This window comes from Globicephala melas, chromosome 16 (assembly GCF_963455315.2).
Source record: "Globicephala melas chromosome 16, mGloMel1.2, whole genome shotgun sequence".
In the NCBI taxonomy this organism is placed as follows: Eukaryota; Metazoa; Chordata; class Mammalia; order Artiodactyla; family Delphinidae; genus Globicephala; species Globicephala melas.
The window spans coordinates 46,477,405-46,504,615 of record NC_083329.1 but is presented as its reverse complement, the minus strand read 5'-3'; the positions used below and the strand labels follow the sequence as shown (position 1 = coordinate 46,504,615).

Below are 27,211 nucleotides of genomic sequence, written 5' to 3'. Positions count from 1 at the left end.
AGTTTATGGGCTCTTGCCAGAAGACACCTGTTTTCCATTTGTTTGAACATTTGACTTTCTTCACTGGGAGATTTAACGACTCCAGTCAAAGGGAACATTTCTGAGCAACTGCTTTAAATCGGGAGCTTCAGGGACCCTGTGGAGGGGGAAAAGGGGTCTCTGCCCTCAAGGAGGTCACCTGTACCGGGACAGGTGGGCCTCTCGAGTGAGGGACCCATGAGGTAGAGAGACCTGTCTTAGAGAAGACAGATGCCCACCTGCTACAGACATGACATGGAGAGCCTTTGATTCAGGCCTTCAAGGCCCACCCTGAATGACATGGCCCACCTTGAATGACATGGCCAAACTGATGAAGATTTCATAGTTGAGTTCTTTTGCGTTTATTATCACTGAAATTGATAGCATTTTCATATGCTTATTAACCATATCTATTTATTTTACTGTGAATTGCATGTTTCACCTTTTGCCAACTTTTCTGTGTGTATGTTGATAATGCTTGGAAAGTATAGGTCAAACTTTTTGCTCTTTTTAAAAACAGGAATGTACTTAATTTTTATTAAATACTCTTTTAGCATATAATTAGATGATCAGATGGGTTTTTCTTTTAAACATTTACCTCTGATGAATTATATCAATAGATTTCCTTGCATTCTTGCAAAGATCTCACTTTGTCACTCTGTTCTTATTCATTTAGCATACTTCCTTATTCTGCTTGTAAATATTTAATGTATGATTCTGCATTCATATTTATAAGTGATATTATGTTGTGGTTTTCTTTATGTTATATGTTGTCAGGTTTTGATATCAGCATTATGCTAGCTTTACTAAAAAAAGACTTCTCTCCTTTCTTTTTATTCAAGGTGATGTTAAATCCATGACTCATATTATTTAAATTGTTCCTATGAAACTTCTTGGGCCTGAATTTTTCCCATTATTGCCTTGCTTAGGCTTTTAAATGTCTCCTTCACCTAGTTTAGGTAATTGGTAGTTTTAAAAATCTTCCCATTTATTCAGTTTTCACGAATGGTCTCCTTTAATTCATTTAATTTTCTGTGTGATTACTTCCCTCTTCTTCTTAATATGTAAGTCCATGCTCTCTCTTCACTTCACCCATTACTTAAGGAGCTGAGGACTTGTGGATTTGTAAAGAACCAACTTTGGATATATTTATCATTCCCCTCATTTTTTTCTGGCTAGTTCTAAAATTTTGATATTTGACGTCTTAATTTTTTGTTGTTTTCTAGAGTTTCTGTGATTGCAGATTTAAAGACCTTTTTGATTCATCTTTTTCAGTGCCATGTAGTTGAATTTTTTGTTTTCTTTTATTGTTGTTATTCATTTCCAGTTTAGTTTTGTCCTAGTCAGGACATGTGATCTTCACATTTTCCATCTTTGGGAAACTTATTCATGGCTCCCTTGTAGACCTAATGTGCAACTGATGTGGGGATGCCTGAAAAAAATGCATATTTTCTGTTTGCACCGTAGAGAGTTTTTACCTTTTTAAATCAATGTTATTTAGAAAGAGCAAACCAAGGGAATAACATGAAAGCATTTAAAGTAAAGAAAATACATAGTATGCTGAGGGAAGTAAGAAAATAAGGCCAAACATTTACTTTATAATAGCAAACATAAAATGGTTAACTGTCATATAACAGACGTGACCCTTAAACTGGGTCAAAAAACAAGACCCAGTCTTCTGAAATGTAACAAACATATAACAAAAGCAAAGTCACTGGAAGATTATTTTGGTTCAGTGAAGATATCTGCCTTGAAAGAATCATTTGCCAAATATGGTAGACAAGCATCAAAATCTAAAAGGCAAAACTGGAAGGATAAGAGAAAAAGGTCAGAAATATAATTGTAGTGAATAATGCTAACATATCTTTCTCAAACAGTTTATTTTATTTTGCTTGGAACTTTACTTCGTTTGCTATTATTCCCTTGCACAGTGTAACCATAGATTTGTTTGCCTGTTCTTGAACTTAATATCAATGGAATCCTATAGTATGTACTCTTTTGCTTCTGGCTTCTTTCACTCATCATTATGTATGCTGGTAGTTCATTCTTTTTTTTTTTAAAAAAACATCTCTTGGAGTATAATTGCTTTACAATGTTGTGATAATTTCTGCTGTATAACAAAGTGAATCATCTATATGTATACACATATCCCGATATCCCCTCCCTCTTGCGTCTCCCTCCCACCCTCCCTATCCCACCCCTCTAGGTGGTCACAAAGCACAGAGCTGATCTCCCTGTGCTATGTGGCTGCTTCCCACTAGCTATCTATTTTACATTTGGTAGTGTATATATGTCAATGCCACTCTCTCACATTGTCCCAGCTTCCCCTTCCCCTTCCCCGTGTCCTCAAGTCCATTCTCTACACTTGGGTCTTTATTTCTGTCCTGCCCCTAGGTTCTTCAGAACCTTTTTTTTTAGATTCCATATATATGTGTTAGCATATTGTATTTGTTTTTCTCTTTCTGACGTAGTTCACTCTGTATGACAGACTCTATGTCCATCCACCTCACTACAAATAACTCAATTTCATTTCTTTTTATGGCTGAGTAATATTCCATTGTATGTATGTGCCTCTTCTTTATCCATTCATCTGTCGATGGACACTTAGGTTGCTTCCATGTCCTGGCTATTGTAAATAGTGCTGCAATGAACGTTGTGCTACATGACTCTTTTTGAATGATGGTTTACTCAGGGTGTATGCCCAGTAGTGGGATTTCTGGGTCGTATGGTAGTTCTATTTTTTGTTTTTAAGGAACCTCCATACTGTTCTCCATAGTGGCTGTATCAATTTACATTCCCACCAGCAGTGCAAGAAGGTTCCCTTTTCTCCACACCCTCTCCAGCATTGACTGTTTGTAGATTTTTTGATGATGGACATTCTGACCGGTGTGAGATGATACCTCATTGTAGTTTTAATTTGCATTTCTCTAATGATTAGTGATGTTGAGCATCCTTTTGTGTGCTTTTTGGCAATCTGTATATCTTTGTTGGAAAATGTCTATTCAGGTCTTCTGCCCATTTTTGGATTGGGTTCTCTGTTTTTTTGATATTGAGCTGCATGAGCTGCTTGTATATTTTGGAGATGAATCCTTTGTCAGTTTCTTCATTTGCAAATACTTTCTCCCATTCTGAGGGTTGTCTTTTCATCTTCTTTATGGTTTCCTTTGCTGTGCACAAGCTTTTAAGTTTCGGTAGGTCCCATTTGTTTTATTTTCGTTTTTATTTCCATTTCTCTAGGAGGTGAGTCAAAAAGGATCTTGCTGTGATTTATGTCATGGAGTGTTCTGCCTATGTTTCCTCTAAGGGTTTTATAGTGTCTGGCCTTACATTTAGGTCTTTAATCCATTTTGAATTGATTTTTGTGTATGGTGTTAGGGAGTGTTCTATTTTCATTCTTTTACATATAACTGTCAAGTTTTCCCAGCACCACTTATTGAAGAGGCTGTCTTTTCTCCATTGTATATTCTTGCCTCCTTTTTCAAAGATAAGGTGACCATATGTTCATGGGTTTATCTCTGGGCTTTCTATCCTGTTCCATTGGTCTATATTTCTGTTTTTGTGCCACTACCATACTGCCTTGATTACTGTGGCTTTGTGGTATGGTCTGAAGTCAGAGCGCCTGATTCCTCCAGCTCCGTTTTTCTTTCTCAAGATTGCTTTGGCTATTTGGGGTCTTTTTTGTTTCCATACAAACTGTGAAATTTTTATTCTAGTTCTGTGAAAAATGCCATTGGTAGTTTGATAGGGATTGCATTGAATCTGTAGATTGCTTTGGGTAGTATAGTCATTTTCACAATGTTGTTTCTTCCAATCCAAGAACTTGGTATATCTCTCCATCTGTTTGTATCATCTTTAATTTCTTTCATCAGTTTCTTATAGTTTTCTGCATACAGGTCTTTTGTCTCCTTAGGTAGGTTTATTCTTAGCTATTTTATTCTTTTTGTTGGGAAATGGGAGTGTTTCCTTAATTTCTCTTTCAGATTTTTCAGCATTAGTGTATAGGAATGCAAGAGATTTCTGTGCATTAATTTTGTATCCTGCTACTTTACCAAATTCATTGATTAGCTCTAGTAGTTTTCTGGTATCATCTTTAGGATTCTCTATGTATAGTATCATGTCATCTGCAAACAGTGACAGTTTTACTTCTTCTTTGCTGTTTTGGATTCCTTTTGTTTCTTTTTCTTCTCTGATTGCTGTGGCTAAAACTTCCAAAACTATGTTGAATAATAGTGGTGAGAGTGGGCAACCTTGTCTTGTTCCTGATCTTAGTGAAAATGGTTTCAGTTTTTCACCATTGAGAACAATGTTGTCTGTGGGTTTGTCATATATGGCCTTTATTATGTTGAGGTAAGTTCCCTCTATGCCTACTTTCTGCAGGGTTTTTATCATAAATGGGTGTTGAATTTTGTCGAAAGCTTTTTCTGCATCTATTGAGATGATCATATGGGTTTTTTTTTTTCTTGTGGTACGCGGGCCTCTCACTGTTGTGGCCTCTCCCATTGCGGAGCTCAGGCTCTGGATGTGCAGACTCAACGGCCATGGCTCATGGGCCTAGCTGCTCCGCGGCATGTGGAATCTTCCCTGGACCAGGGCACAAACCCATGTCCCCTGCGTCGGCAGGTGGACTCTCAACCACTGTGCCACCAGGGAAGCCTGGTCATATGGTTTTAATCCTTCAGTTTGTTAATCTGGTGTATCACATTGATTGATTTGTGCATATTGAAGAATCCTTGCGTTCCTGGGATAAACCCCACTTGATCATGGTGTATGATCCTTTTCATGTGCTGTTGAATTCTGTTTGCTAGTGTTTTGTTGTGGATTTTTGCGTCTATGTTCATCAGTGATATTGGCCTGTAGTTTTCTTTTTTTTGTGACATCTTTATCTGGTTTTGGTATCAAGGTGATGGTGGCCTCGTAGAATGAGTTTGGGAAGTGTTCTTCCCTCTGCTATATTTTGGAAGAGTTTGAGAAGGATAGGTGTTAGCTCTTCTCTAAATGTTTGATAAAATTCACCCGTGAAGCCATCTGGTCCTGGGCTTTTGTTTGTTGGAAGATTTTTAATCACAGTTTCAATTTCAGTGCTTAGGATTGGTCTGTTTATAATTTCTTTCTCCTTGGTTCAGTCTCGGAAGGTTGTGCTTTTCTAAGAATTTGTCCATTTCTTCCAGGTTGTCCATTTTATTGGCATGGAGTTGCTTGTAGTAACCTCTCATGATCTTTTGTATTTCTGCAGTGTCAGTTGTTACTTCTCCTTTTTCATTTCTAATTCTGTTGATTTGAGTCTTTTCCCTTTTTTTTTTTGATGAGTCTGGCTAATGGTTTATCAATTTTTTTATCTTGAGAGAGAAGAACCAACTTTTAGTTTTATTGATCTTTGCTGTTGTGTCCTTCATTTATTTCTGATGTGATTTTTATGATTTCTTTCCTTCTGCTCACTTTGGGTTTTTTTTTCTTCTTTCTCTAATTGGTTTAGGTGTAAGTTTACGTAATTTAGCTGAGATTTTTATTGTTTCTTGTGGTAGGCTTGTATTGCTATAAACTTCCTTCTTAGAACTGCTTTTGCTGCATCCCATAGGTTTTGGATCGTTGTGTTTTTGTTGTCATTTGTCTTTAGGTATTTTTTGATTTCCTCTTTGATTTCTTCAGTGATCTCTCAGTTATTTAGTAGTGTATTGTTTAGCCTCCATGTGTTTGTATTTTTTACAGCTTTGTTTCTGTAATTGATATCTAGTCTCATAGCGTTGTGGTCAGAAAAGATACTTGATACAATTTCAGTTTTCTTAAATTTGCCAAGGCTTGATTTGTGACCAAAGATATGATCTATCCTGGAGAATGCTGCATGAGCACTTGAGAAGAAAGTGTATTCTGTTGTTTTTGGATGGAATGTCCTATAAATATCAATTAAGTCCATCTTGTTTAATGCATATTTAAAGCTTGTGTTTCCTTATTATTTTCATTTTGGATGATTTGTCCTTTGGTGAAAGTGGGGTGTTAAAGTCCGCTACTATGATTGTGTTACTGTCGATTTCCCCTTTTATGGCTGTTAGCCTTTGCCTTATGTATTGAGGTGCTCCTATGTTGGGTGCATAAATATTTGCAATTGTTATATCTTCTTCTTGGATTGATCCCTTGATCATTATGTAGTGTCCTTCTTTGTCTCTTGTAATAGTCTTTATTGTAAAGTCTATTTTGTCTGATAGGAGAATTGCTACTCCAGCTTTCTTTTGATTTCCATTTTCATGGAATATCTTTTTCCATCCCCTCACTTTCAGTCTGTGTGTGTCCCTAGGTCTGAAGTGGATCTCTTGCAGATAGCATATATATGGGTCTTGTTTTTGTATCCATTCAGCTAGTCTGTGTCTCTTGGTTGGAGCATTTAATCCATTTACATTTAAGGTAGTTATCGATATGTATGTTCCTATTACCATTTTCTTAATTGTTTTGGGTTTGTTGTTGTAGGTCTTTTCCTTCACTTGTTTTTCCTTCCTAGAGAAGTTCCTTTAGCATTTGTTGTAAATCTGGTTTGGTGGTGCTGAATTCTCTTAGCTTTTTCTTGTCTGTAAAGTTTTTAATTTCTCCATTGAATCTGAATGAGATCCTTGCTGGGTAGAGTAATCTTGGTTGCAGGTTTTTCCCTTTCATTACTTTAAATATGTCCTGCCACTCCGTTCTGGCTTGCAGAGTTTCTGCTGAAAGATCAGCTGTTAATCTTATGGAGATTCCCTTGTATGTTATTTTTGGCTTTTCCCTTGCTGCTTTTAATATTTTTTCCTTTGTATTTAATTTTTGATAGATTAGTATGTGTCTTGGTGTGTTTCTACTTGGACTTATCCTGTATGGGACTTTCTGTGCTTCCTGGACTTGATTGACTATTTCCTTTCCCATATTAGGGAAGTTTTCAACTATAATCTCTTCAAATATTTTCTCAGTCCCTTTCTTTTTCTCTTCTTCTTCTGGGACCTCTATAATTCGAATGTTGGTGCATTTAATGTCCCAGAGGTCTCTGAGACTATCCTCAATTCTTTTCACTCTTTTTTCTTTATTCTGCTCTGTGGTAGTTATTTCCACTATTTTATCCTCCAGGTCACTTATCCGTTCTTCTGCCTCAGTTATTCTGCTACTGATTCCTTCTAGAGAATTTTAAATTTTATTTATTGTGTTGTTCATCATTGTTTGCTCTTTAGTTCTTGTAGGTCCTTGTTAAACGTTTCTTGTATTTTCTCCTTTCTGTTTCCAAGATTTTGGATCATCTTTACTGTCATTACTCTGAATTCTTTTTCAGGTAGACTGCCTATTTCCTCTTCATTAGTTTGGTGGGTTTTTATCTTGCTCCTTCATCTGCCGCATATTTCTCTGTCTTCTCATTTTGCTTAACTTACTGTGTTTGGGGTCTCCTTTTCACAGGCTGCAGGTTTGTAGTTCCCATTGTTTTTGGTGTTTGCCCCCAGTGGGTTATGTTGGTTCATTGGGCTGTGTAGGCTTCCTGGGGGCGGGGACTGGTGCCTGTGTTCTGGTGGATGAGGCTGGATCTTGTCTTTCTGGTGGGCAGGACCGTGTCCAGTGGTGTGTTTTGGGGTGTCTATGAACTTATGATTTTAGGCAGGGTTTCTGCTAATGGGTGGGGTTGTGTTCCTGTCTTGCTAGTTGTTTGGCATGGGGTGTCCAGCACTGGAGCTTGCTGGATGTTGAGTGCAGCTGGGTCTTAGCATCGAGACGGAGATCTCTGGGAGAACGCTCGCTGATTGATATTACGTGGGGCTGGGAGGTCTCCTGTGGTCCTGTGTCCTGAACTTGGCTCTCCCACCTCAGAGGCTCAGGCCTGACACCTGGCTGGAGCACCAAGACCCTGTCAGCCACATGGCTCAGAAGAGAAAGGAGAAAAAAAAAGAAAGAAAAATAAATAAAATAAAATTATTAAAATAAAAAATTATTATTAAAATAAAAAAATTAAAAAGTAATTTAAAAAAAGCACAGCAACCAAACCAATAAAGAAATCCACCAAGGATAACAAGCAATAAAAACTATACTAAGATAAACATAAAAATCAGTAACTAGTCTGTCACATACAGCAAACCCCAAGTCTACAGTTGCTCCCAAAGTCCACCTCCTCATTTGGGGGTGATTGGTTGTCTATTCAGGCATTCCACAGCTGCAGGGCACATCAAGTTGATTGTGGAGATTTAATCTGCTGCTCCTGAGGCTGCTGGGAGAGATTCCCCTTTCTCTTCTTTGCTCGCACAGCTCCTGGGGTTCAGCTTTGGATTTGGCCCTGCCTCTGCGTGTAGGTCGCCTGAGGGCGTCTGTTCTTTGCCCAGACAGGAGGGGGTTAAAGGAGCAGCTGATTAGGGGGCTCTGGCTCACTCAGGCTGGGGGGAGGGAGGGGTACGGAATGCAGGGTGAGCCTGCGGTGGCACAGGCCAGAGTGACATTGCAACAGCCCGAGGTGCGGTGTGTGTTCTCCCAGGGAAGTTGTCCCTGGATCACAGGACCCTGGCAGTGGCGGGCTGCACAGGCTTCCGGGAGGAGAGGTGTGGAGCGTGACCTGTGCTCACACACAGGCTTCTTGGTAGCGGCAGCAGCAGCCTTAGCGTCTCATGCCCTTCTCTGGGGTCCGCGCTGTTAGCCACGACTTGCTCCTGTCTCTAGAGCTCGTTTAGGTGGAGCTCTGAATCCCCTCTCCTCGCGCGCCCCGAAACAATGGTCTCTGGATTCTTAGGCAGTTCCAGACTTTATCCCAGACTCCCTCCCGGCTAGCTGTGGCACACTAGCCCCCTTCAGGCTGTGTTCACACAGCCAACCCCAGTCCTCTCCCTGGGATCTGACCTCTGAAGCCGAAGCCTCAGCTCCCAGCTCCCACCCACCCCAGCGGGTGAGCACACAAGCCTCTCAGGCTGGCGAGTGCTGGTCAGCACCAATCCTCCATGCGGGAATGTCTCTGCTTTGCCCTCTGCACCCCTGTTGCTGCGCTCTCTGTGACTCCGAAGCTTCCCCTCCGCCCACTCCCCGTTTCCACCAGTAAAGGGGCTTCCTAGTGTGTGGAAGCTTTTCCTCCTTCACAGCTCCCTCCCAGAGGTGCAGGTCCCCTCCTGCGCCTGTTCTTTTGCCTCTGTTTTTTCTTTTATCTTTTGTCCTACCCAGGTACGTGGGGAGTTTCTTGCCTTTTGGGAAGTCTGAGGTCTTCTGCCAGCATTCAGTAGGTGTTTTGTAGGAGTTGTTCCACATATACATGTATTTTTGATGTATTTGTGGCGAGGAAGGTGATCTCCATGTCTTACTCCCCCACCATCTTGGTTCATTCTTTTTTATTGTTCAGTAGTATTTTATTGTGATCATGGATCACTATTTATATATTCATTCTGGGTTGTTTCCGTTTGGAAATATTATGAATAAAGCTGCTACGTACCTATCTTCTGGTGGACATACATACATACGCAGGGTGAAGTTGTGGGTTATAATCTTTACACATGATTTGTTTCAGTAGATATTTTACCAAATAGTTCTCCAAAGTGAAGTGCCAGTTTACACTCACCAGCTCTTATTCTGGGAAGGTTCTAGTTGCTCCTGGTCCTTGTCAATTTTTAACATTGTCGTCTCGTAGATGTTAGCGATTCTGCTATGTGCACCTATCCTTGGGAGCAGACAGCATTCTCTCCCTTGTGCAAATGTAGACATTGAAGCTGTGGAGGTTAACTCACTCAGGCCAGGGTCACAGAGCGAGGGCACAGTGGAGGCCACGTGTGTCCAGCATTAGCATTTCATTCCAGGGCACTACCTTGCCTAAGGACCTTCAGGGGATGTCTGTTTCTTAGTATATCAAATCCAAATTCTTCCAAAAGTCCAAGTCCTCTATATCTGACCTCATCTCCCAGCTTCCTCTGTATTTACCCTGTGCTAATCACCATGAAAATAGGCCTGAAGCACTAAAATGTCTCACTTAATGCTCATGACAGTCGTATGAAACAGGTCATATTATGATCCTTGTTTTGCAGAGTTGGGACTGGAGGTGTAGGGGGATTAAGAAAGTGGTGCAAAACCACACTGTTAGTAAGCAGCAGAGGCAGCATTCAAACCAGGCCTACTAGCTCCAGAAGAAGCTCTCTGAACTCTGACTCTGGTCCTCCCTCTAAATCTAACATCGTGCTGTATGAACCTGGTGGAGAAGCCAGGTGCAGGTGACTTCAGAGGAGGTTTCCTCTGCCTGCCTGCTCAGCTCATACCAAACCCTCACAGGATCTCGCAGATGAGATTTTACACCTCTCTCTAGTTGTCCCATACGTATTGCCTTTCTTTCTTCAATTAGGTTTGAGTTTTCTAGAATGAGGCTTGGTTCCAGACATTTGGTACCTATTTGGTAAACAGGACATGCGAACTCATGCACACAGGGCCAGGACTTGAGGCAGGCTGGTTGGGAAATGGGGAAGCCGCGGTGGGAGGGGCTGGGGATGAGGAACTGGCAAGAGGAAGACCCGACGTCCACCTGTAACGTCCACAGGAGTAGAGGCTGAGGGTCATTCAGTCTAGTTGTTGGCGTGGCTACGTAGGGACTGACCCTGATATTAAGGTTGCTCAATTTTCAAGTTCCAGGCTGTCCATCCAGGACAGAGAAGGACCTCAGGCAGCAGCTGGATACACAGAGGCTAGAGTTAGTGTCCAGAAAGAGTGACTGGCCACAGCTGGTTAAGGGAGCTGGGCTCCAGCAGGGCGCCGGTGTGCAGCCACGATGGAGGCTCAGCCGTGTGGCCAAGACCAGGTTATGGTTTGAGGCAAACGGATGCCTGGGTCCCCTCAGGGTACTGGGTATCACTTCAGTGCAACATGATCTATTCCAGAGCCCTGGCTGGTGGGGAAGGGGCTCCTCAAGCCCTGCAGCCTTGGACAGGGTTTGTCCAGGCTCTGTAACTGGGAGCATTAGCACTGAGCTGGGGAAGGCTGGCGTCAACCCTAATTGGCAAGTTCCTTGAGCACAGAGGCCATGTCACACCTCATAGAGGCAGTATGGGGAAGGCAGTCAGACGTTATAACCAGGTTGCCTGGGTTCAACTCCTGGCTCCGCCCCTTATCTGCTGGTTGAACGTTAACATACTGCTTAACCTCTCTGTGTCTTTGTCTTCCCATCTGTAAAATAGGGGTAAATATAAAACGTGCCTCAGAGGGTTGCTGTGAGGCGAGAAGAGGAATTTGTGTGAAGCCCTTAGAGCAAGCCTGCGCATATTAAACCCTTCCTCAATTGATGACCAGTGTCCTGTTCTAATCCACAGTTTTAGGTGTCTTGCAGTAAGGTGTCTTGTTGAGAGTCTCAGAAAGGAGGTCATCTCCCTAGATTTCAAATCTTCTGGTTCCTGTGCAGCCCCAAGTCATGCTCCCATGCACCGCCTCTCATGAAGTGTGTCCCTGATCAGCCCTCGACAGGTTCTGGAGACAGCGCCTGGGAACAGACATTCCCAGCCAGCGTGCTGCAGTTCCTTGGCCTCGTGCACAGCACCTACCCCCAGGATCCGGCCTGGCGGGCCCCAGAGTTCCTCCAGACCTTGGCTGCAGTCACCTTCCCCCTGGGAACCCATCAGGTAGGACATGCCTCCGCCCTACCCCGGTGAGAGCAGGGGCGAGTGTCATCACCCTTCAAGGGCAAAGGACAGAATTCCTCCCCACCCCTCCCCAAATTAAAATACATTTAAGGCAACTTTGCTGAAACCTTGAGTAAACAACTCGGGTAATTTTCCTTCTCTTTATGAGATGATGCTTCAGGTCATTTTTGGCTCTGAGAGTCAATAAGTTTTTGATTCTTCAGGAATCTCAGTAATGAGAAATTTGATGGTAGGTCAAGTCCAATTTTATATGGAATACCCACACATTGATGATCATATGAAACAGCAGATTCCACCCCAGGAAACCTGCGGCCGGTGCCCCAGCCAGGGGAGGGGTGGAACCGTCACAGTGTCCCATCTTCTTTGCAGCACACTTGTTCTGTTTGCAGGCCACGGCATCTTTCAATCAGAGGGTTTGCCAAGGCCCAGCTGGAAGCGCAGGGGGACCAACTGGGTCTTGAGGACAAAGTGTGGGTGCGGGGGTAGAGAGGGCGCTACAGGAAGAGATGTGAGTGAGCTTGAGAGCAAGAGCCAGTCCCAGCCGATCAGGGGACTCAGTGGGCTAAGAGCATCCGAGAGGAGCGGGCGAGGACAGGCGTGAAGGCAGGTGCAGGAGGAGGAAGAGCAGGAATCTGAATAGGAGGTGAGACCCAGCCAGGGAGAGTGAATTAGCGACGCCTGTCTACAAATCAGTAACTGTAGCCAAAGGAACACGCTAGGCATGTTGGTAAGTAGAGGGTCTGGAAGCCATGCGAAGCACAGCGAGGTCAGGTAATATTTGCTCTGTAATTATTTGCTGAATGACCAAGTGAATGAAACTGCTCTTCTAGCTGTTCTTCTCTAGAAGTGTATTCATGGTGCCAGCCTCCATCTCCTGAGCACCTACAACAGTCCTGAGCCTGGGGCTTCACATCCCCTAACATGCCCCGACGCAGGAGGTGTTAAAGGGGGAGGGGAGATTCAGGGAGGTGAAGCGGCACAGACTGGGTTCTTCCCGGTTTAGTGGGACGATGAGACCCATCTCACAAAAGGGTTGAGGAGATGAAACATGACACAGCTTATGTGATTAATAAGTGACAGAACCAAGATTTACACCTCAGTCTCTCACCCCAAAGCCCATGTCCTTTCCATCAGTCAGTTTAAAATAACATTAAATGACCTAATAGAATTTGAGTATTTAGTTTTAATAAAAAGACAAAATGTAAAGAGTAGAAGATTTGCAAAAAGATAAAATAGTTTGATGGGTTAATATCAACTAAAGCAACATACTAGAAAAGTAAGTCAAAAAAGATGCAATAAGGAGCAAAGGAAGGCACTGTGAGCAGCGCTGAAGGGGGTGGGGAATGGGACCCCCGCCCAGAAGCCAGGCAGGCAGCCCTACAGACGGCCTCTCACCACTCCCCCCACCTGGAGTGGGCTGGGCCCTGGAGTCAACGGCCTGAACTTCCCAGCCCAGATCCCCACCTCAGCCCCTCGCCCACAGGCCAGGCTCGCCATCTGCTAAGTCAGGGTTCCAGCCGGCTGCCCACCAGCAGCCACAAAGCACACTCTGACCCAGGGCTCTGCCTCCCCACGCTCAATAGTTCCTGCCTGAGGGAGGGCCTGGCCCAAAGTCACCTCCCAGCCTACTGTGGATGAGACAGGCCCCAGTTCCAGAGCTCTTATCCCCATAGCTCCTTGCCTTGTTTCAGCTCCAAGTCGGCTCCAAAAGGCCTTTGTTGCACAGAACACATGACAGACTTTCTGCATGCAGAACGCTGGTGGCCAGAAGGGTTTTGATTTGCTATGATTTTATATGGCATCTTTCCAGTCAAGGCCGCGTGGCGCTAATTAATGCAGTCATCACCTCCCCAGGTGCTGTTAAGTTCATTTTATGGCTTAATTAAGAATTGCTGCGTTAATTTTATGAATGAGCCAAGGGAGAAACCAACAGATAAACTTGCATGAAAAGTTCATGGGCCAGGAGTCAGGCATCCCTGGCCGCATGTCCTTGGGTGTGTCATTTGGCCTCCCAGCATCTCCATGTCTTCCAGGATGTATCTGGGCTAATGACCCCCATCTCATTTATCTCCCAATATTTTTATAAATGTAAAACTGAGAAAGTGAAGGCCAAGGCACTTCAGGGACTTGGACGCCAGGACTGGCTGAAGTCCTACTTCTCTTTCCACCTGAGGGTCCTATCTGTCAACATCAGCAGAGCCTGACAGGCAGTAAAGGTGAGGGCCCCACAGGAAGGTGGGAACCAGCTATCTTGACCGTACAGGGCCAGGCATCGCTACATGCACTGTTTCTCACTGCACCCTCACACATCTTTGTGTGTTCCTTTCCAGCATTACTATTTGACCGATGGGGCGCTGTGGCACTGAGGAGGGAAGTGCCTTGCACGGGATACATCCTGGGCTTCCTCGCCAGGCACTGCAGGTCTCTCTTGCTCTGTGCCCAGCTTCTGTCCACCACTCCCACCCATCTGGAGTTCGGAGGCCACAGCAGGCCACCTTTGAGCCCTGGGACTCTGGGCGAGCTGCCTACCTCCTCGGGGCCTCAATTTCCTTACATGTTGATGGGTTTGATGAGAATCCCCCCGTGCACACCTCAGAGGTGGATGTGAGGGTGCCTTGAGGCAGGGTAGGCCGCTCATGCTGGGGTTCTCTTGTCTTTGAGGGGGCCGTGACAGAGGCTACCCAGGACACCAGCAGTCCTGAGGCCGAGCCTGAAGGCACCAGCACTGAGGAGGGGCTGCAGGCTCCTGCGGAGTCACATCCCACCCGGAAGCAGCTGAGGGAATTCATGCAGCTACTCTTGAGGGAGCTCTTGCTTGGGGCTCCCAACCCCAAGCAGTGGCTGCCGCTGGAGGTGCTCCTGGAGGTGGGTGTCATTGGGCTCCGTGCTGTGGGAGGGCATGGGCACCGGGAGGACATGGGCACCATGAGGGCAGGGTGTGCCCAGGGAGACCTGAGGGCTGATCTCTTGAGAGAGCTCATCCAGGCCTGTCCATGCCAGTTGGCTGGTGGTCAGGAACCTCTCCTGGCACTGCAGTGATTGGTGGGAGGACATCCTCCGGAAACCACAGGCCCCGGCAGAGCAGGGAGCTCACCAAGCAGCAAGTCAATAGATGAATGAGGGCAGGTCTTAGCCAGGTTTCTAGAAGCAGAGCCTGAGACAGGGATTTTGTGGAAGTACTTTTTGGGGGGGCGGTGCTCTCAGGAAAGCAGAGAAGGGATGCAGAGGAGAACAGGGGAGAACCTAGCCAGGAAGTGGTCTCAGAAGTAGCCTGGATCAGAGCAGTAGTGTGCTGTCTGCATCCCAGAGTTGGCCCCGCCTTAAGGCACCTGACAGGTGGTCATTGGCTGTGGACCCCCCACCCCTTGCCTCCTTGCCCTAGGAAGTAGGCATTGTTTCCCGGTTGAGGCAGTTTGGTCAGCAGAGGACAGTGCCCCAGAGAAGGGGCAGTTGTGAGCTGTTGGCAGCCCAAACTCCCAGCACTGGCAGTATTAGCATATGGGCCAGGCAGAGGGACCTGGTGGGCACTGAGTGAACATCGTGGCCATGTGGCTGCTGTCTTAATCCAGGGTTTACTTCCAGGCTTCTCCAGACAATGCCACCGGCCAACAGAAGCGAGACTTTCAATCTGAGGTCTTGCTTTCCACCATGGAAATATTTCACATGATGAGTGGAGGTCAGGCACCAATGCTTAGAGGTGAGTGGGGGTGGATGACTTGCTCCTCCTGTTCATGACATAAAGCTGCTGACAGCTGAGCAGGACAGCCACAATCCTGCCAGCCACCGACCCCAGGACTCTAGAGGAAGTCTAGGCTGCAGGACTGTAGGGCGCTTTAGGAACCACAGGAAGATGCCCTCCACCTGTTCTTGTTGTTCACAACAAGAGCTCAGTGACCTTGCTCGGAGACCCCAGGGATGGCATACTTACTACTTTCCACGTCACCCCTGCCATTGTTGGGTCAGTCAGAGATGGAAAGTCCTGTTCTCTGAGCCAAAATCAATTCACCTCTAGCTTCAGTAGAATTTTCTTCCTATGAGGGGAGTCAAGATGTCAACATGAATTTAACATTCTTCTGCTCACCTATGCCTGGGCACAGCAAATGTTTCTTAAATGAATGAACCCGGGTGAAGACGCTGCCATTGCCCCTAAGAAGTTCAAACTGAAACTTCATTCAGAACATTTGGTTCCGAGGCAGCTGTACCTTCCCGACAAGATTAAACAAAAGTTCTTTCTGTGGTTCTTGAGTCATGGAATCCTTAGTGATACAGCTCGTCTTCTGGACTCCTCTTGCCCCACAGTGCAGAAGCCCTGGCTTTTGGTTTTCTGGGGTATCTGAAGTGTGGTAGGGTAGTGGAGTGATGAAAAGCGTGAGCTTGGTAGCCCATTTCTGAGCATGGCTCTGTCACTGGACGGTGGTATTACTCCGGGCAGGTGCCTGACCCTGTGAGTGAGGAGGATAATCGTGGCTAACTTAGAGGGTTGCTTTAAAGATTAACTGAGATCGTCGCATCCATGTCTGAGCACAATGCCTGCTGTGTTGGTGAGCACAGGTAGATGACCTGACCTTACAGCTTCATCCTCTGCCCAAATAACAGCAGGGCCTTGGGTCACCATGACAGCCTTCCCATTACCGTATGCCTTAAATTCTCACCCACTCTTCTTCCAAATGGCCACTGGAAGAAATGCTGCTCTGTACTTGCCTTCTCCCCATTTGGTTTATATCACTGATGGTGCAGGATTGATTTACTTTGAATAAATGTGTGTTCATTGGGCACCTGTTGTATATAAGACCCCATTTTGGGAGCAACAGAGTACACACAGGGTTACAGTGGGCTGTACAGAGGTGAGTAAGACGTGGTTGGTTACCAAGAGGGGCTTGGAGATTGCTGTGGAGAGAAGGAAGTTTAGACTGATGATTTCTCAGCCTTGGTCTGTGACCCTCCCCCAACCCGCAGGCAGTAGAGAGCCTCAGCCAAATGCAGAAGCTGCTGCTGCTCCTTCACTTGCCAGCATCTCCCACTTCATCCAGAAGCTGGTGGAGAAGCTGTACAGTGGAATGTTCTCAGCAGACCCCAGGCACATCCTTCTCTTCATCACGGAGCACATAATGCTGGTAAGAACCTCAGGCTGGCCGTGGTGGTAAGGCTTCTGCCGACCCACCAGGTATCTGTGTGACACTGCTGGCTGCTGTCCACTTGGTTCATATTGACCTGCTGTCCTTCCTGGAAATAGAATCTGAGATGGGTGGGAGGAAGGAGGAGGACCGTTACCGCCCAGGTTAATACCTAGTAGATGTTGAGCGCCCTGCAGTGTTCTCACCTTGGGCCACCTGAGACCCATCTCGGTGATTAGGGGCCGCAGCCTCCTGCACAGGCGCCTCCTAAACTCTGCACACCCCGCTTTGGGTTTTTACTGTGAATGTTGGTTTAATCTTAATTATTGTTATTCCTCATCAACAAAGGGTGAAAAAGGTCTTTATCTCCAAAAGTTCTATTTCATTTTCTTCTATAAAATCCACCTCCATTTGTCATATTTGGGCCTTCCTGAATTTGAAGAAAGAGTCTATTTTTACCTGGTCCTGTTTTTCTTGCATGTGCTTTCCCTCTCTCTCTCTCTCTTTCTCCATCTACATACATACCTATGCATGCCAGTGCATGCCTGTAGATACACCTAGATGTAAGTATATGTGTGCACGTGTGTACACATTCTTCATTGTATATGTGTACACACGCATACGCAAAGACTCAAACAATCTCAAAATTCTAGAGTTGAACCCTTTTTTTGGTCCTTCTCATTTCATTCTGGAAACCTTTCCTGACAAGTGGCCATTCACTGTTTCCTTGAACCATCCTTGTGTGAGGAGCTCTCTATGGTACAAGGGGGTTCCAGTCACCAGGACACCTGTGATTGTTGGGAAGCACTTTCTCTTACCAAGCGGAAATCTGTCTCCAGCAGCTCCTGACTGCAGCTCTCGGTGCATTCTCTGTGGCAGAATCCAGGAGAGCCCCTCTCCTTGCTCTTCATGCCTCGTAGAGACAATGACATCAGTGCCCCCAGCACCCTTCTGTCTGTGGAGTCCCCTGCAGACCCCAGGACTGGGCCTTGGCACAGTTCCTAGAGTGATAGTCAGTCTGGCTGATGCACAGTTCTAGGCACCCTGAAAAGAATGTATTCAGAGGTTTCTTCAAGAATAACTCCTAGGGCTTTCCTGGTGGTGCAGTGGTTGAGAGTCCGCCTGCCGATGCAGGGGACACAGGTTCGTGCCCCGGTCCAGGAAGATCCCACATGCCGCGGGCTGGGCCCGTGAACCATGGCTGCTAGGCCTGCACGTCCAGAGCCTGTGCTCCGCAACGGGAGAGGCCACAACAGTGAGAGGCCCGTGTATCGCAAAAAAAAAAAAAAAAGAATAACTCCTAGAAGGGAGAAATATCCCTTGTCAGCTCTGAGGGGAGTAAAATCAGATTGTTGGGAGGTCATGTTGAAAATGAGAGTAGCCACTGAGCTCCTGTCTTAGCGAGTTTGGGCTGCTATTACAGAGTACCATAGACTGGGTGACTTAGCAGCAAACATTTACTTCTCGGGGTTCTAGAGGCTAGGAAGTCCAAGATCAAGGTGCCAGCAGATCTGTTGTCCAGTGAGGCTCTCTTTCTGGTTTTAGAGAGGGTCATCTTTTCATTGTACCCTAAACATGATGGAGAGAGTGAGGTAGCAAGCTCTCACTTATCTCTTCCTATAAGGGCACTAATCCCACCATGAGGGCTCCATCCCCATGAGCTAATTACCTCCAAGAGACCCCATCTCCAAATATATCACACTGGGGGGCTAGGGTTTCAACATATGAATTTTGGGGTGATGACACTAACATTCAATCTATAGCAGCTCCCCAATGGTCTAAGCAAATACTCAGAGCTAATATCAAAGAGCTGGTGCCTCCTGGGGCTGATGTGTCTTCAGCAGGGTGCCAGGCTCAAGAACTCTCACTGCCCACATCCACCATTCTTCTCTCCTGCTCACTGCCTGTGACTCACACACCTCTTAACCTCAGTTTGAAAGATGTGACCCATCTGTAGAGTAGGAGAGGATGATGATAAAAACATGAGCCCTAAATTCCAGCAGATTTAAATAAAACTTAATTAGTATAAACACTTGCATTACCTATGAGATTTGAAGAGAGCAATCTATAAGTAACAAATGAACTTTCTAATAGACTGAAACATTCTGCACATAATTTTTGTTCTATGGATTCTTTTCAATGAAGCCAAACAGATGGATGGCTTCAGTGTTAAGGCCACAAATCAGGACCTTCTGCCTTCCTTCCCCCTCTAAATCTCTCATGAACTAAAATCCATTTGATGCACATCTCCTTTAGAAGATATAGTGGTTAAGAGCATGGCTCAAGTGTCTGGTGTGGGTTTGACTCTTGTTGACCACCTACCTCTCCTACCTCTCAGACTCTCAGCCTTCTTATCCCTAAGGTGGGATAATCTTAGTGTCTACTTCACGATGTTGTTATGATGTTTAAATGAGGCAATATATGTAAACATACGCACACAAATGCAAAAATGCTTAGCATGATAACTGGAATATTGTAACAATCTATACCTGATAACTAGTATTAATAACATTTTTTAAAACTAGACCCTATTAATAGCATGTTCTTATATACTGAATGTCAATGTCAGTATTTCAGAAATCTGTGGTCCCATGTCTACTTTACATAATATGACTGTGGTAAACGATTAATTTTTTAACACCAATTTTTGGTAAATTTAAACGTTTGAATTCCCTTTATTGATCATCCACTTAAATAGAAGCTCCAAGGTTGAGGAAGGTAGTCCTTTTTGATTTTAGAAATGCAGAAAAGGGGCTTCCCTGGTGGCGCAGTGGTTGAGTCTGCTTGCCGATGCAGGGGATATGGGTTCGTGCCCTGGTCTGGGAAGATCCCACATGCTGCGGAGCGGCTGGGCTTGTGAGCCATGGCTGCTGAGCCTGCGCGTCCAGAGCCTGTGCTCCGCAATTGGAGAGGCCGCAATAGTGAGAGGCCCGCGTACCACCAAAAAAAAAAAAAAGAAATGCAGAAAAGAATCTGGGATTGTATCATTTTCACAGTTAACTGGGTTGGTATCTAAATTTCAAAGTGTTCACAAGTATGTGTCTGTGTGTGTTTATTTTATGACACAGGTCATCGAGAACGCCTCTTCTCAGAGAGACGCTGTCATCGGTGCTCTATACAGCAGTTTAAATAAAGTCATTCTTTATTGCCTCTCCAAGCCCCAGCAGTCCCTCTCCGAATGCCTCAGCCTTCTCAACATCCTGGGATTTCTTCAGGAACACTGGGACATTATCTTTGCCACCTATAATTCTAACGCCAGCTTCCTCATGTGTCTCATGCATTGTCTTCTGCTGCTCAACGCAAGAAGGTTAGAGCTGCCCACTTGTCTCCTTGCTTGCCAGTGGTCAATGCAGGAAAGAAAGCTTTAGAGGACACTTGATTGAAGTCGATCAGTTATAGATGATACAATCCTTTTGTTTATCTGGTTGTCCAAATTATGTGCAATATTTGATAATACGGTAAGTAGTCCTCAAACCTGTCCATGTGACTGAGCAGCTAGGAGCATCATGAGATAATAATTTACCATATTTCCATAATTCTCAGGCTGTAAGATACTTCATTCATTTAATTTGGGTGGGGAGGGGCAGGCAGAAAACTCCAACATTAAATACATACATTGATTTCATGATGCAGCCAGGTTTCAGAAATACTCACTTTTGATAAATGAAATCTTAGAATGAGAAAATATATAATAAATTAAATCATGCAAGCCAGGAATAATTTTGCTTGCAGGAAAAAAAAAAAAACCAAAAAACCACACATACACAGACATACACAATTTGTGATATAAAATGACATCCATAAGCATCCTTGTATAAGAAATACTAGCACAAATACGTTAAATTACTAAATTAAGCTATTTAAATCCCTTTCCTGAAGTTCAAAGTTTGAACTTAGATTTTTCTGTGTATGTGTACTTTCTCTCTCCCTCTGTGTGGTAGTAGGTATATATCATACCTCATGTGTGCCTTGGCATTATACTGCCTAAGAATATTATCTCTTATTAATAGAACCATGTTGAGGAAGAGAGGACTGTGAGATATTACACTTTACTCTTGTCCTTTTCTCAGTTGTGTTTATCCCAGTACAAATTTGATTATTTGAAAAAAAAAAAACCCAAATCCTGTCGCGTTGACTGTTGAATGTTACAAACCATGAGTTGACTTGTCTAAAAACACTTTGGGAAGCACTGGAAAACACTCCTAGCCCAGAGGAGGTATTTGCCTTTTTATTTGTTTGAAATAAAATAATCCATTTTCAGTGTATGGATTAAATTGGGGAAGTGCTTCTGTCTTTTCTGTATCTCAAGAATTAGGCCCTATCCGTACTGGAGGCATGGGTAAGAGGAGCAGAATGCCAGCTGACTTGTGTGCTTGAAGTTCTGCCCTCCTCAAATCCCTCTGGATAGCAAAGCGGCCTCCAAAGTCCAAAGGGACTTTATTCTAGAAATTTCAAGAATGGACATCCTTATATGCTGGTTATTTTTTCATTTCCTTGTTTGTCATTTTTGGTTCAATCCACAAACTTGTACTGAGTGTCTGTTCTGCTTGGTTGGGTGAGGGGCCCAGAGAAGAGGGTACTTGGACATGAACACGGCCAGGAGTTCTGGAGCACATGGTCCATGGGGAACTTAATATGTAAACCACTTCGCCCACTTCAGACCAGCTGTATGATGTGCAGGGTTCCAGCAGAGTATAAATGCGGGGCTCTTATTCAAAAATTACTAAGAATTTCAAGATGGTGACAGCAGAGCCCAAACGTGGGACCCTTCTGAGTTCGGACCATACACAGCTGCACAGGTCACAGGCCCATGAAGCTGGCCCCGGCCCCATTCCATGAGGGATGAGGTTAGCGCCAAGCAAAGGCAGAGTTTAATGCAAAAAGAAATGACCAGTTCTCATGATGTATAAACCAGGACAGGTTGAGGAGGTCTGTTTGGGAGCATAGATTGGATTTAATAAGACAGGGACAAAGAGAAGGTATTTTTCTTTTTTTCTAGAATGCTTTTGTATAATCCTGTCATGGAAGTTGTCATAGGTGTTTGCTTTAACTTGATTAGACAAGTTTTTTTTATATTGATGTGTGCTGAGTTTGCAAGATTATTATTTGTAATAAAGAACAATGGAATGATCCCAAAGAAACTGGAGTTCATAGTGAACAATCTCTTGTCTACTAGTTACCCAGAAGGATTTGGATTGGAACCCAAGCATAGAATGACTCCTTATCATCAAGTCTTTCTTTCTCCAAATGAAGAAGTGAGAGAAAAAAGAGAAGACTTCCCAAGCTTGAGCAATGGTACATTTTATTTGTCGTTTATTTTGGGGGGAGTAGAAGATAGCGGTAACTGCTAGGGTTGCATTCTTCAGTTTTTTTCTTCCTAAGATAAGGAAGCAAATATTACTAAGATTCTTAAAAGACAGAAGACGTCCTAGGAAATCCTAGAACAATGTAGTAATACAGCAAGGTAACCTGATAGAGAATAAAATTGGAATGATCTTTGTATACAAGAAATAGAATGGATGGGTGTATGGATGGACGGATGGATAGATGAGGAGGGTGCTCTGTGAGACTTGGTGAGGCTAAGACCTTGTGTACTAAAATACCAGAGAACCTCACTATACGTTGATTTCACTTCTCAGCTGGTCTCTTGACTTTTCCTTTGGACCGCTAGATGTGGAAACTGGTGGCCATATCACTCAGTTCAAGCCATTACCTATCTGTGTCTCAGCTTTCTTCTCTAGAAAATGGGAATGGCGTAAAGAAGCTCGTTACTTTATGAGATTTCTGGCTTAATGGAGTTTATTCTTGGATTCGATAATGTCAAAGCAAGTTAAAAGGATGGCGGTTTGTGGAAAAAAAGAAAAGGCGACCAGATCCATGTGTCTGAGAGATTTCTCCCTCTTGATGCAGGAAGCCTCAGCAGACCTTCTTCCACCACTTTAGTTTGCCAACTGTGCCACTTAATCTTGTGATATCTTGTGATGCCAGGTGGTAGGCACAAGGATCCTTATTTTCTGGTCAGATAGGTGCCCAAAGCCAGTGCTCAAAAATCTTGTGTGTTTAGAGTTTACTGTCTTGCAGTGTTAATTACAACGTGAACATTTGCGTTTGGGGATTTAACTAGTAGAGTGGACTGAGCAATGTCCATCCCCCTAGAGTGAGAAAAACAAACTGTAGAGGCTGGTACCAAAGGGCAGACCCAGTGACCCAAGATCAGAGGGAAGTTAGGCACAATTCAGGGGATTATGTTTATGGGGTATAGCAGGTAGAACTGGCTTGGTAAATTCGTCTGTCTCTGCCAATCCAGGGCATTGAGGTGGGTAGGTAGTTGGAAGCATGATTCAGTGCCAGGAGAGAGGACTGGCTTGGTTCCTGGGCCCCTGGGCACAGTCTTGGGTTCAGTGTCTGTTCCCCTGAGGGGCCAACATAAAAGTCAAGGTTGGAAGGAGCTGTTTTGGGGAGAACTGTTTTGTTACCTAGAGCTTGCACAACGTATCTCTCTGTTTGGTATCTAACAGAGTTGGGGTGGGAGAAAGAGGCTCACTGAGCCCATCAATCATGTTTCCCAGCTCTGTACATGTGAAGCAGGCAGGATTTGGTGGTAGAGGTCGGGGAGAGGCCAGCTCACAAGGATGTTGGTAGCATCGTTATCAGTCCTGCATCTCTACATACTGACTGCTGTCTGGCTGGAGCTTGCAAAGCTGGGGTGATGTTCAAGAATGATGCACATAAAAACAACCATGATATGCCATCTCCTGGCTGTCTCTGGGAGAAGCACTGAGGCTGTCCTGATTGTGTGATGTACTCTCTCCATTAGTCCAGCACAACATCCAAAAGACTGTGCAGGCTCTCTGGCAGCAGCTCGTGGCACAGAGACGGCAGGAGCTGGAGGATAACTTCAAGATTGATCTTTCTGTGAAACCTGGAGAGAGTGAAGTGAAGATTGAGGAGGTCACCCCACTCTGGGAAGAGACGATGCTCAAGGCCTGGCAGCATTACCTAGGTCTCTGTCCACTTGGCTTCAGGGAGTGGAACTTCTGAGTCTCATAGAACCAGGCTCCCCCAGGGTTTCACTCAGGGCCCAAAGCCTTTTACACCAGACCTTCTGTCTCATCCCTCTGGTGGGTGGGATTTATATCGCTGAAGCCTCATGAATCTTTGCTCACAAAGAATGAACGCTGCTTTGCATCTTGGTGAAAGGAAGGCCAGAGGTGCCAACCAAGCAGCAGATGCTAGTCATCTCTCAGAGGGAAGGGCCACCATGTCAGAGCTCTGGCCTGGGCTCTGGAACTCAGGGTGCTAGGTCCTGCCCTGATATTCACCTGCCAGGTTTGAAACCTTGCGCCAAGTCATGCAGTGACCTGGAGCCTCAGGTTCTTCATGTTCCAAGTAAAACTCTTCATCCCAAAGATGTTAACCTCCCTTGCATTCTACCAGTGACTCAGCATTTTTACTCTGTTAGCCAATGCAGCTGTAGGAATAATGGTTAAGTTTCTTTTTAAAGAGGTCATCACTCTCAAGTTACGGCTCATATATTGTTTTAAGTCTTTCAGCATCACGAAGTTCACAGTAATTCAAACCTGTAGCCTGGGCTGTTTTCCTTACTGGAGGCAGACACACTGGGCTTGTGGCCCCCGGCTTGCCCTTTGAAAGCCAAGCCAGCTGTAGAAATAGTGTGTGTTTGTTTCCTTCTTAACTTCACCTCTGACGGTCTTTGCCTCTCTGTCGCCAGCATCTGAAAAGAAGTCACTGGCCAGTCGCTCAAGTGTCGGACACCACAGCAAAGTCCCTTCGTGGAGTGGAAGCTTGTCCTCAGCCATGAGGCTGATGCCCGGGCGGCAGACCAAGAACCCTGAGTGCAAAGCAGAGGTGAGCCCAGACCCCTTTTCCTTAGAGAACATCAGGCATTCGCTTCAAACCCCCATGTATCATGTCCTCTCTCTCTGTTGTCACTGGATGTGATCTAACTCCATGTTCTTCTGAGCATTTAGGGGTAATGCATGTGGCTTCCCAGTTGAGGCTACATCTGTGGGAGTCAGGTCTTAGGTTAGCTTTAACCAGAAGCGAATATAGGCTCCACCTGAGTGCCAAGAGCAGCTGTTCCTTTTGTCATTAAAACCCAAACCAACCCTTGTTCCCATTCTCTTTCTGAGTCAGGTGTACTCAGCCGTAACCCACAGCTCAGCAGGAGCTGGGTGTGTGGGCACAACAAAGGGGGACAGAAGTGTTGGTGCCGTTGTTGGGAGACGTGGTGGTGGATCCTCTTGGCCATGTGGGGTTGAGCTGTTAGGGTTTTCTAGTCCATGTCTCTAAAGCTGCATATCAAACCATCCTAAAAGTCAGTGACACTGACAATGATGTTTTCGTGATTGTGGATGCCGTGGTGAGGAATCTGGAGCACAGCAGGGGTCGGGGTGTCTCTGTTCCCTGATGTGTGGGGCCTCGGCTGGGATCATTGGAAAGCTCATTTACTCACACGCCTGGGGGTTGCTGCTGGCTCTAGTCTGAGACCTTAGCTGGGGATGTTGGCGGGAACATCTACACGTGGCTTTTCCATGTGTCTTGAGCTTCCTTACAACCTGGTGGCTGGGTTTTAAGGGATAAATTTCCATAGGGAGGGAGAAGGAGAGAGAGAAAAATGGAGAGAGAGAGAGAGAGAAGGAGAGAGAGGTGGAGGCCACATTGCCTTGCATGACCCAGCTTTGGAAACCATGCAGCATCACCTCCGCTGCAGTCCTTTCTGGTCTAGAAAGGCACAGAGTTCTGCCCAGGTTCAGGGGGAGGGCAGTAGACGCTGCGTCCTGGTAGGGAAGTGACAAGGTTCTTCAAGAGCCCATAGTACTGGAAATATTGCTGAGGCTCTCCTTGGAAAATACAGTCTTGCATATATCCTAATGATAGGGTCACCGACTTACCTTCAGAGGCAGAAGGTGGTCATTCATTAGGCATGGCCTTAGGCCCAAGAGACCTTGGTTTGTGATTCACTTAACACCCCTGAGTCTTTATTTCCTGACTTGCACAATGGGACAAATAACTGTGGGAAACTGTGGGAAGGGATTCCCCAGGGAGCGGGGTAGCTGGTTGACAGACACATTACACAATTCGAACTCTGCCCATGTAACTTCGGAGATTGAGGTTAACTCCAAATCCCATGTGCTCAGAATCTGGGCCCTGCTGTCACCATAGGTCTGTTGTCCACTGTGGTCAGTGTCTGATGGGGAGAAGGGAGGATACTGGGAGAAGAGAGGAGTGAAGGGCTGCCTGTACGTGCCCAGACTGCCAGGAGAAGGGAGCTTTCTTCTTTCCAGGGTTCAGGAGCAACAGGCTTTAGGACAAATGGAGAAAGAACCTGAAGATAGAATGAAAGACAGGAAATGAAACTGACTAGGCTGGCCGGCCCCCTGGTGTTCAGAGCTGAGAGCAGGCTGTGTCTTCAGTGCACCGGCTTGGGGAAGACACTACTCATTGAATTTGTCCACAGAGTTACTGGCTGACTGAGTGAATAACTGAGATCTCGGGCCAGCGACATCACACAGCTATTATTAGTCCCATTTTATAGATGTGAAATAGAATCTGAAAGAAAAAGTCAAGGTCTTTGAAGCCAGGAAGTGGCAGAGTGGAGACAGGGTCTTCATTCATAGTCTCTGCACTTCTGAGCACACCCTTAGGCAACTCCAAAGCCTCTGGAAGCCTCAGTTCCTGAGTTTACAGCTGGGAATGTACTCTGTTTACGCTAGACTATGTGGAAGCACTTGGAAAGTGCAAGTGCTTTACAAAATTCCAATATAGCTCTCTCTGCCAAGGGCAAGACAAGACCATCTCACACTTGGTACAGTTGCACCCAGCACTGGAAGCAGGAGCATCCCCACTTGTGCCCAAGCACTTGCTCCTGACCAACGCCATTTGTGGCAGGAGGGGTCCAGCGCCTCTTCCCTGGAGCATCTACTCCTTGACCAGGTTAGCATTGTCCCCAGGAGGTCAGGTCAGTCTGGCTGGGCAGCTGTGGAAGGGACAGCTGAGACGCTGGGCATGGCCATGCATTTTATGGGAACCCCTGTGGCTGTTGATGCTGTGTCTTGCCAGTGGCACCCCCCACCCCCTGCCAGGTCACTGTCACTGGCACAGTTCAGTGCCTCCGAGTCCTGGGGAGATTTGTTGAGAAACAGCCCATCTGAAAGAAGCTTGAGTAAACAGCAATGTTTGGGGCCATGTAGGTTTACAAATGGCTTATAACAGTTTGCCCTTGGCTCATGTTGAGAGATCTGGAAGAAGGAATACTTGAAGTTGTCTGTCTTTGGTGAAGGCGAGCTGCTGAAGATGTTGTCTTCTACATCAGTTGAGGTCTCATCCATCCACCCATTTATTCATTCATTCAACAAATTTTAAAGTGCTTATTCTGTACCCTGCTGTGAGTACTGAGGTTACAGAAGAGGGAAAAACTGACATATTTTCTGCTTTCATGGAGACTGCATTCTAGGAGGTGAAGATAGACAA

The 27,211-nt window shown here is 45.3% G+C and overlaps 1 protein-coding gene across 2 annotated transcripts in view; it reads left to right on the top strand.

The window, feature by feature from the left end:
- Positions 1-27,211, top strand: part of WDFY4 (WDFY family member 4) — a 278,092-nt gene that overhangs the window by 118,985 nt on the left and 131,896 nt on the right. For both annotated transcript variants that reach the window (XM_060286432.1, XM_070043905.1), the window contains 8 exons: positions 11,418-11,582; positions 14,265-14,468; positions 15,186-15,300; positions 16,560-16,717; positions 19,786-20,024; positions 21,894-22,012; positions 23,535-23,720; positions 24,450-24,586. In XM_060286432.1, the coding sequence (XP_060142415.1) occupies positions 11,418-11,582; positions 14,265-14,468; positions 15,186-15,300; positions 16,560-16,717; positions 19,786-20,024; positions 21,894-22,012; positions 23,535-23,720; positions 24,450-24,586 (1,323 nt within the window). The remainder of the gene's footprint in view (positions 1-11,417; positions 11,583-14,264; positions 14,469-15,185; positions 15,301-16,559; positions 16,718-19,785; positions 20,025-21,893; positions 22,013-23,534; positions 23,721-24,449; positions 24,587-27,211) is intronic.